Here is a 10,029-nt window from a genome sequence, read left to right on the forward strand (position 1 = left end):
TCCTAACAAAATGATGGGCTGACAGTACAGAGACTACAGAGATGATGCTGGCTTTCCATGGTGGCTGGAATGGAAGGGTGCGTGTCATTACCCAGAGATGACAGGTTCTATACACAGTTACGCTGACCTTAAGTGCGCATAGCCGTGTACTAATATATACTCTGATCAACGATCGACGTGTCAGTCAGTCGGCCGATCGATGGTCTCTCCTCTCCCTCCCTGCGTTGCCACTCTGCACGCGTATGTAGATATCATATCACACCGAAAGTAATCCACGTGCATGCATGCAGTTAGCTTCATGACTGCCGAGTCAAACACTAACTACTTGCCTGTCATGCCAATGCCACCAAACCACACTACTACTTATGTAAACTAATCATAAGTTTATCTATGGGTTAGGTAGCAACATACCCAGCAACTAGTCAAACCCATATATATAGCTTAGCTAATTCGGCTTTGCTAAAAATCAGTAGTCGATACTATTATCCGTTGATTTTGCATTGAGATTTGTGCAGATAAAAAATTTGTCTCAGTCAACTGAGACCTAGACACACCCTAACTAATTATGCAGGTGCCGTTTGGCTACTTGCCAACGGTCTTTGGTTACCCGCACATAAATTGGCTCGGAATGCCGAGCCATCATCTTGTAATATTTTAGTAGATGTTATACCGAGTTTGATTTGAGATGAACTTTGTAACGATGTTACTTGATCAATAAAGACCATATTATCTCAAAAACAAAAATTGCCAGTCTCAATCCGGCTCCGCTCATGTTTATCCATTACCTAAACTACTCCCTCCGTTCCTAAATATAAGACCTTTTAGATATTGCACTATAAACTACATATGGATGTACATAGACATATTTTAGAGTATAGATTCACTCATTTTGCTCCGTATGTAGTCTTTTAGTGAAATACCTAAAAGTTATTATATTTTGAAACGGAGGGAGTAATCACTAGCTAGTCCTACGATCGTTGCACTAGTAAGTAACGAGTTAATCAGCATCACCCACGGACGGTTACCGTGGAATTATCTCTGCTACTACCTCCGGCGGGCTCCCTCTTTGTTGCGTTGCTGTATAAATGCTCGATCGGTTGGCGCACCGACCGCACACACGGGACAAGGAAGGGTTCACGGGGGAGAACTGGCGCCCGGTTACACTAGCTACCCGCCGGCCGTTCGCCTGTGCTCTCGACACATACAGCCTCTTTGCACCGGCCTATCCTAGCTAGCTATGTTGCCTGCTGCGACGGCGGCGGCGGCGTTGCCTCTTCCTCCTCCTCCTCCTCGGACCAAGGCCAGCATGCTCCTCCTTCCGCCATTGCTGCTGCTCCTCGCCTCTCTCGCGCCGCACGGTTCCTCCGGTGAGTACCCCCGGGCCCTGCAAACTTGCACTGACTCAAGTACAGAGCTATTACACTGATGCTTGTTGATTTCGCCCTCCGTGCATGCAGCTGACGGACTGCGCTACGACTACAAGGCCTACACTGAAGTACCTTCTCCATCCATCTCTCGGAATGAATCTCTGCTACGCCCCGGCCGCTCGTACACTACATCCCTGTCCTCGACTAACTGCGCTTTCTCTGTTGCTTCTGCTTTGCAGTGCAAAGGCCACCCTGAGCCAGCTCTGTACAACGGCGGCATCCTGCGGTGGGCCAAGAAAATCAAGGACTTCCGGACGGCGGACCAAGGCAACTACTCGCCGTCCTTCGTGCTCTACAACATGTCCGCCGCCACCCCCTACAGCTTCTCTTGTGAGTTACAGTGTTTTTCTCCATCAAAAAAGGAGCCCAGCTCCCTATTTCAATGCTGAAATTACTTATTATGTGGGTGACTCACACTCACTCATGTACAGGGCTAGTTTTTTTTTTAGGTTTAATACAGTGCTAGTTATCCTCTTAAATAGCTTAACTTGATTGAGAATTTATAGAAACGGAACGGGAGGGGATTTTTATTTGGAAAAAAGAAACGTGTCAGTCAGGCATGTCCTTTTCCCCTAAATTCCATTTCTGTAGTTTGAGGGTCAAAAGTCAAAACGCCTATAGTCCTAAAACCGAATGTAGTTTGATGAGAACTAAGTAGAAGATCTCCGGGGACCTACTAATTAAGTGATGAAAACAAACTTGGCATTTCAAATCTGAAAATGCCGTTTGAACAGCATATACGCAAGTTGAGAAAGAAAACAATCTCATAATAGATGTACAACTTGCTTGGGGCGAACACATCGTCACTGTGTTGGCAAGCTGTGCTAAGTGCGCACGAAGCCCATCCACGTCGCTCCCAGGAATGGTCTCCAAGAAAGATGCACAAGTCGGAGAACAGAGCTTTGGTACATCCGTGCATTTTTTGATACGATTTGCCAAATGGACGACAACGAATAGTCTAGAAAGTTTTCGCAGTTACGGCAGCCTGTTTTTTGTATCCTGCAAGCGGTTTAATTTTTCTGCAAATTCAAATAGTGTGCAGCATTTGATTTTGGAGTTGAGAATTTGCACACGAGACCTGCCTGGTCCTACAGCTGTGTCAGTAAGATTCATAAAGCTTTTACTGAACTGGTCTGCTGCAACCCAGGGGGGAAAATGCCTGCATGTTTATACAGTCAGATTTCGGATGTAGGAGTAGTAACAGAAAGAAGCGAGGACCCAAAGCGAGTACGTACAATTGGTCCAGTCCCACCCAAACCTGTCGACAGCTTACTGAACTGTAGTTCGAATGTAACTTTGAGATATAGCCAGATTCCAGAGGTCCAGTCCACCCTGAGTTGTCCACATTTTCGCCAATACTCCAAACACATGCATACATTGATACATACATACATACATACATACATACATACATACATACATAAACCGGACAGAAGCCGACGATCCAAGGGAATGAAACAAATCAGCTTGGGAGGGCGAAGGCTCTAGGCTGTCGCTGCTGGATCGAAAATGATTAGATTAGGCAGCAGCTAGAGCCTAGAGCCTAGAACTAGGTAGGCGGGCGGCAGAAACGGGCAAGAGGTAGCAAGGAGCCATGGCCAACGACGATCGATCGTGGTACGTGGTGGTGGGGGCGACGACGGCGACGGGGATTCTTGCCGCGGCCGCATGCGCGCGAGACAAGAGCGGTCGGGGCAAGGCGTGGGGGTTGGCGACGGGGGTGCGCAGCGGGCGGCCTGGGCAGATGAGGCAGCTAGGCACGTCGTATGAGCACCGCCACCGCACCACCAGCCGGCCGCCGGCCGCATACGCGTGTCACCAGAGACCACTGTTGCGCCGTGGGTGTGTGTGTGGATGGATGGATGGATGCGCAGTAGCAGTTCGCATCGCCTGCTCTGCATGTGGCGCGCGCGCGCCGCGACACTGCATGGACCAGCGATCGATCGCCTCCTTCGCCGTTCATCATGCATTGATTCCGATGGCATGGCAGGGAGCGGACGGACGGACGCGTGCGCCCACGCATCGAGTGAGATCCGTACGTACAGGCGGAGAGAGCACTGAGTGAGCAGGGAGGCGATCGAGCGCTAGCTTTTGTTAAGTTTGTGTGTGTGTGCTGGTGGAGAGGCGCTGGCGGGGCATGCAGCATCTGCATGGCGGCGGCGAGAGGGAATTGTGAGCTGGGTCGTGCGCATTCGGGTGTTTGAGGTGGGTGGGTGGGTGGATGGGTGGACGGCGGCTCAGATTGGGCACAAGCATGCGTGCGCATGGAACTTTTGACGAGCCTTTTTTTACCACTAGTACTCGGCTTTGAGAGCTGGGGTGTATGCGCACTGTATGATGAGCTATTCATTTATTTGACACTTTATGGACAGCTATTCACACCTGTATGATGTATCATGAGTGTATGTGCTTGTAGGATGAGCTATTTATTACTCCATCAGTTCCTAAATATAAGTCTTTTAAGATATTTTATTAAAAGTCTACATACGAAATAAAATGAGTGAATCTATATTCTAAAATATGTATATATACATCCGTATGTAATCCACTAATAAAATCTATTTAAAGACTTATATTTAGAAACGGAGGGAGTAGTAGTGCATGCACACTCCCTCTCAAAACAAATAACGAATAAATGCAATTGAAAAGTCAACTATTTCTGTGTTTGATCCTATAGAGAGAGAGAGACAAAAAGTAATTAACAGCTAGAATATTTTTTGGCGGGAAAAATATTTCAATCTACTCATCAAACATCAAGGCAATACAAAGAACATATATAGGAAGCAATACAAATTATGCTCATGTTCGTTAACCACATAGCGATAGTTCTTTCGTCGGAGTTGGACAAACCTTATTGTAGCAAACAATCGAAAAAACATCATGTAAATATTTTTATAAATATAGAGTATATTTAAAATATGGTACATACTATCTAAAAATGTAACAGATATACTACCTGAACATTCCTATATACTAGTATTCTTGTTGCATTATTCATCTTAAGCATATATTTTCAGTCTTTTCAGTTTCTGGTAATTATAGTTGATGCGTGTTGGAGTCCCCTTTGATTGATAGCTTTGCTATCTTTGTGGTACTGAACCCGTTTCCCTCTTCCTGATGCAAAAGCCGCTAGTTCATTACGTGATGGAACATACTTTTTTGTTTCAAAATAAATATCGTTGATCTAGTACAAAATTTACATTGTACTAACTTAGTACTATCAAATTTGCGACATCTATATTGGGACGAAAGGAGTAGTATTTGCTTTAGCAATTTTGATACCATAATAAAATAGTTATTTCGCAAAAAAGAAAAAAAAAACAAGATCTCGTATTCGTTCACCATTCATGGCGATCCGTTGAATGCTGGATTGGTGTATGGTAGGCTGGGTGAAATTCGATGGGCCAGGGACTATCCACGTGAAGGCCAAGATCTTGTCACTAGACAACGCTGGATCACAGTGCCTGGGCACAGCTCTGGTGCGAAACGACTGCTGGTCCTTCCTCAAGGGCGGCTTCACCCTCACCTCGCCGTCTCAGACCTCCGTCCTCTATTTCCAGGTGTGGCCCGGCGACACATGTTGCAAAAATTTTGATGCTCGAATGGTTGGTGGCGCGATCAATTTTACTGTTGGTTCTGTGCAGGCAGCAACCGCAAATGCGTCCATGGTGTCGATCAGAAGCGCGTCGCTGCAGCCGTTCTCGCCGGAGCAATGGAGCCAGCACCGGGAGGACCGCATCCAGCTGATCCGGAAGCGGTTCGTGAACGTGCACGTGTCGGACAGCAGCGGCGGCCGCGTGGTGGGCGCCAAGGTCGCCGTGCACCAGATGAGCAGGGACTTCCCCTTGGGCTCCGCCATCAGCAAGTCCATACTCGGCAACAAGCCCTACCAGGACTGGTTCCGGAAGCGGTTCAACGCGGCGGTGTTCGAGAACGAGCTGAAATGGTACGCGACGGAGCCGGCGCCGGGGAAGGAGGACTACGCGCTGGCCGACCAGCTGCTGCAGTTCGTGCAGTCCGGCGACGCGGTGGCGCGGGGCCACAACATCTTCTGGGAGGACCCCAAGTACACCCCGGGGTGGGTGAAGAACCTCACCTCCGCCGACCAGCTCCGCGCCGCCGTCGCCGGCCGCATCGAGAGCCTGCTGTCGCGCTACAAGGGCGACTTCGTGCACTGGGACGTGAGCAACGAGATGCTCCACTTCGACTTCTACGAGTCCCGCCTCGGCCGCAACGCCACCGCCGACTTCTTCCGCACCGCCAAGCGCGCCGACCCGCTCGCCACCCTCTTCCTCAACGACTTCAACGTCGTCGAGGTGTGCGACGACCTCAGCTCCAGCGCCGACTCCTACGTGTCCCGCCTCCGCCAGCTCGCCGACGCCGGCGTCACCTTCGAGGGCATCGGCCTCGAGGCCCACTTCGGCAAACCCAACATCCCCTACGTCCGCGCCGTGCTCGACAAGCTCGGCACGCTCCGGCTGCCCATCTGGCTCACCGAGGTCGACATCAGCAGCACCCTCGACCAGAAGACGCAGGCGGAATACCTGGAGGAGGTGCTGCGGGAGGGGTTCGCCCACCCGTCCGTCGACGGGATCATGCTCTGGACCGCCATGGACGCCAACGCCACCTGCTACCAGATGTGCCTCACCGACGGCAACTTCACCAACCTGCCCGCCGGGGACGTCGTGGACCGGCTGCTCGGGGAGTGGCAGACCAGGGAGGTGCTCGGCGCCACCAACGACCGCGGCTCCTTCAACTTCAGCGCATTCCTCGGGGAGTACAAGCTGTCCGTCACCTACCTCAACTCCTCCGCCGAGGGCACCTTCTCCCTCGCCCGCAGCGACGACACCAAGCACATCACCATCCGTCTCCAGCCATGATTTGATTGATTTATACTCCCATGCATGCATCCAGTTGAAAACCATGCATGGTTAACTAATAGTCGAGGATCTTAGATGGATTTGCCACACGTATATTTATTTGGATTTGGATTTGGATTGATGCGCTCCTGTGTCGATCGGCTGTTTCTCCTGCTTGAGAAGTGGGTTCTCAAGCTCGTTTTTTTAAAAAAAAATCACCCGCCTCTTCATGTAGAAGATCATGCAATACTTTTATTAATTATTTACAAAAACCTTAAAGTATTTACAGGTAGAACCTACAAATCCGGTCCCTCCACGGGCACGCCCAGTCCCCTACTTTTTTATACATGCAGCCGTATTTTTTTTATTTTTTCTCATATGTCCGGTCACTCGTACATGTTTGATAGAGAACAAAAGAGAAAAAAAAAAGAATGAATAAAGAAAAAGAAAAGGTGATCCGGGATGGGCTCGTGTCCTATGTGGCGGACTGACCTGGCGTGTCCGGGTGCGTCCGCAAGACCTCATATCGTCTTCATATTTGAGATGGATATGAAGGGTGTTGGTCAGCCTGGACGTTTGAGGGCGGTTTGAGAGGCTCATATGGGTCGCTTTTTCGTGACCAGTCAGTGACCGACGACCAGCCCAGGCATTTGAGGAGGATATGAGAGGTCCCGTTGTAGATGCTCTAAAGTACTTCTTCCGTCCCAAAATAAGTGTCATAAGCTTAGTACAACTTTGTACTAGGTTTAGTATGTAAAGCTGAGACAGTTATTTTGAGACAGAGGGGGTAATACATCAATATGTCCAAATTTGTTATTTTACAACATCTGTAGTTATTCATATCCAGTTGATGAAAGGTGCAATAAGTCTAAGCCGAGTACCCATACATCTCATCCAAGTCTTACATCTAAAGTCGGATACTCCAACCAAATCATATACCGTGTGTGAGGCACAAATCGTTCTGGCACACTCTCATGAATCGTCATCACCATATTCCACCGAGCCATCTTCAGAGCAAGTACGGACACACCGACCTTGTCAAGCCTATCATAGACGCTGCCACGACGCAAAACGGTGTCACCGTCGTGTGCTCGTCCATTCAGACACATACATTGTCGAGATCCAGGTGCAACATGCTGCTAATACTCCGCACCACCACCATCGCCCCTTGCCACCCGGAGCCCACCGCCAGAACATCCCTCTCTCAAACACCCAAGCCTCCCAAAATGATGCCTTCATGAAGGGTACTAGACAATGCCCCGCGCGTTGTTGCAGGAATTTTTTGCGAATTGTTTGAGATGTGATGGTTGAAGAATTTTAAGGTCCAATTTCAAATGACAAAGACTGTACATCAGTACCCTGGAAATTCATAAGATATTGGGTATTCATGATACCTGAAAGTATTGATTTTCTAAAAAAAATGAAAACACGATGGTATGTGTGTGCCTACTATGGTCGGCCAAATATTCCCAGGTCAAGCAACGCATGTAGAGCTTATCTCAAATCCATGGAATTTGTATTGGTTCAATATTGATAAGAGTTCCACTCACATTTTTTTTATAATAATGTACTAAGACAGTGGTAATTGAATGAATAATTAAGAAAAGGGTGATTTTATGCTACCATTGCTCGTTTCCTTGTGCAATTTGGAAATCCGCCTTGCCTTTTTGTAGTTTGCCGGCTGATCTCGCTCCTTCTCTGCTGACCAACAACCTGGACGACCGGTGTGTCAATTGCCAATTTAAGATCCAGCCACCTTGCAAAAAATATTTCCCTGATTTGGTTATGCAAATTTGGTGGCAGCAGAGGAAAGAAAAGAAACGGGAGGATCTTTAGTTTCACACAAGAAGGTATGTGGAAGGCTGGCTTGCACAACTTGAAGCATATGGCATTACATAATTTCTTTCATCAGCTCTTGTAATCTATAAATATTCTGCATACCTCTAATCTTCCGTTTTATACTTCCTCCGTCTCGGTTTATAAGTCCTCTTAGGTTGTGCAACGCGACCAAGACGGAGAGAAAAACGAGAGAAGTTAATGTTAATTTGCTAATTAATATCATTACATGCAATGAATTGACCACTGCATATCGTGCTATTTAGTCTCAAGTTATTAAAAACATACATGTTCCACGTCTGTTATTGGTTGATTCCTATATTCATGTTAAAAACAAAAAACAAGGTGAAAGTTAATGCATCGCTTCTTAGTGTTTTGAGATTATTTAATTTTCGTAAAATGATTTATAGACCGAGACGGAAGAAGTACTTACTTTATAATGAACTTTCTTCTTAATCCGTGCAAGAAATATTGTTACCTTCATTAAAAAATCTTAAGCTGCTACGCATGAAAACCGAGAGAATATGCTCGTCAACACCAAAAGCAGGTGCGTGTTTTACTATTCTGCATACTATCAACAATCAATGAAATAATGGATGGAGAAAACTAACGAATCATGACTGACCTTTGAGGTCGACGGGGAGCAAGAGTGGCACCTACAGCAGCTGCACGCACGTAGTTGCCACTTAATTTTCCGATCAGTGTTGCAACCACACAACGATGATACAAATTTGCTGACATGGACTGGGTAGTTGAGAAAGAAGTGAGGGAACATACAGCTATAAAGTACGGGACGGTAAAGGGTAATGAACCGCCGGCCGGCCGCTTGATTAACTCATTAGGCTGGTCATAGTGGGAGTAACTTAGGTAGTATCATGTATTTGGGACTAGCAAACTGCTGATGTGACAGATAATTAAAAAAAATAAGAGGATTAGAGTAACATAGACAGATACCCTAACATGTTAAATGATATGCTACTATGTGTCATTCATGACAATAAATGAGATGTGTAGGGCGACTTTTACAAAGCTTGGCGATCAGTTTTTGCTGAAAAAGTGAAACAGTTTTGGAAATAAATCCCGTCATTAGTGATGCCGTTTCAGCTAACCCTGCATGCATTGGCTCTTTCCTTCTCTCACGGGCCATGTCCCAGTGGGAACCGAAGAAAGAAGAGGAGGTGGGTTGTAGTACTCCGAGGGGCATTTAACTGAGTACGAGGTTGTTGAGATAAACGAGGGCATTTAATTGAATTACGCCTAACACTTTTGGAATTCTTGGATTCTCAAAGTCGCCCTATGCACTTGGACGAAGGGAGTACTGGTTTATGATACTATGTACTATGAAGGTAGTAACATACAATAGTATCATATGTATGATACTATATATATATATATATGATACTTTCCACTATGGCCAGCCTTAATTAATCTTGTACATATGGAATAGTGGAAGATTTAAATGGGATGGCTTGAAGCGTGAAGAAGAAAGGAAGTGATGCGTTGGGAGTTATAGGATGAAAGGCAGATGCACTAAGAGTTCTAACACACCGCTAAAAAAAACTGAGAGTTTTAACATACGGGAACATGAAAAGCTGATGTGGTAGATTTACTAAAATAAATGGTTGCATGTCTAACGCTGATGTGGATAGGTTGCATGTCCACAGAAATCAAGTCTGCATGTCAAGAAAAATCAAGTAGTGGGGGGCTTGTATTTAGATATAGAAGATGATGTGCATGGCCTCGTCGCCTTTCAATCACACGGATTTTGGACTTTCGTCTGGGAGGGGCTCAGGAGTGAATAGGATGGACGTCGGCTTCGACTTCAAGGAGGATAATGACGTCGAAAGACGCCGCTGTCGGGCCAAACTAGCCAACTCAAGTTTCCTCCGGTCCTAACCCTGATTTTA

The 10,029-nt window shown here is 46.9% G+C and overlaps 1 protein-coding gene across 2 annotated transcripts; it reads left to right on the forward strand.

Moving 5' to 3' along the window:
* The first annotated feature begins 1,132 nt into the window (after nt 1-1,132).
* On the forward strand, nt 1,133-6,426 carry LOC123429289 (endo-1,4-beta-xylanase 5-like). Of its 2 annotated transcripts, XM_045113345.1 has the most exons (5): nt 1,133-1,367; nt 1,458-1,495; nt 1,607-1,757; nt 4,812-4,987; nt 5,072-6,426. In XM_045113345.1, exons 1-5 carry the CDS (start codon nt 1,238-1,240, stop codon nt 6,305-6,307), a joined length of 1,731 nt encoding a protein of 576 aa, XP_044969280.1. In that variant the 5' UTR covers nt 1,133-1,237; the 3' UTR covers nt 6,308-6,426. The 2 variants fall into 2 exon arrangements, with proteins under 2 accessions (XP_044969280.1, XP_044969279.1); XM_045113344.1 differs by having other exon boundaries at nt 4,812-6,426.
* The last annotated feature ends 3,603 nt before the right edge of the window (nt 6,427-10,029 follow it).

The sequence above is a fragment of the Hordeum vulgare genome, chromosome 2H (genome assembly GCF_904849725.1).
Source record: "Hordeum vulgare subsp. vulgare chromosome 2H, MorexV3_pseudomolecules_assembly, whole genome shotgun sequence".
NCBI lineage: Eukaryota > Viridiplantae > Streptophyta > Magnoliopsida > Poales > Poaceae > Hordeum > Hordeum vulgare.

Excerpts from the sequence above, each read along its gene's own strand:
- LOC123429289 (XM_045113344.1), top strand. The coding sequence starts at position 1,238 with ATGTTGCCTGCTGCGACGGCGGCGGCGGCGTTGCCTCTTCCTCCTCCT. Across the intron at positions 1,368-1,457 it reads CGCGCCGCACGGTTCCTCCG|CTGACGGACTGCGCTACGAC; the intron begins GTGAGTACCCCC and ends CCGTGCATGCAG. Across the intron at positions 1,758-4,811 it reads CACCCCCTACAGCTTCTCTT|GCTGGGTGAAATTCGATGGG; the intron begins GTGAGTTACAGT and ends GGTGTATGGTAG.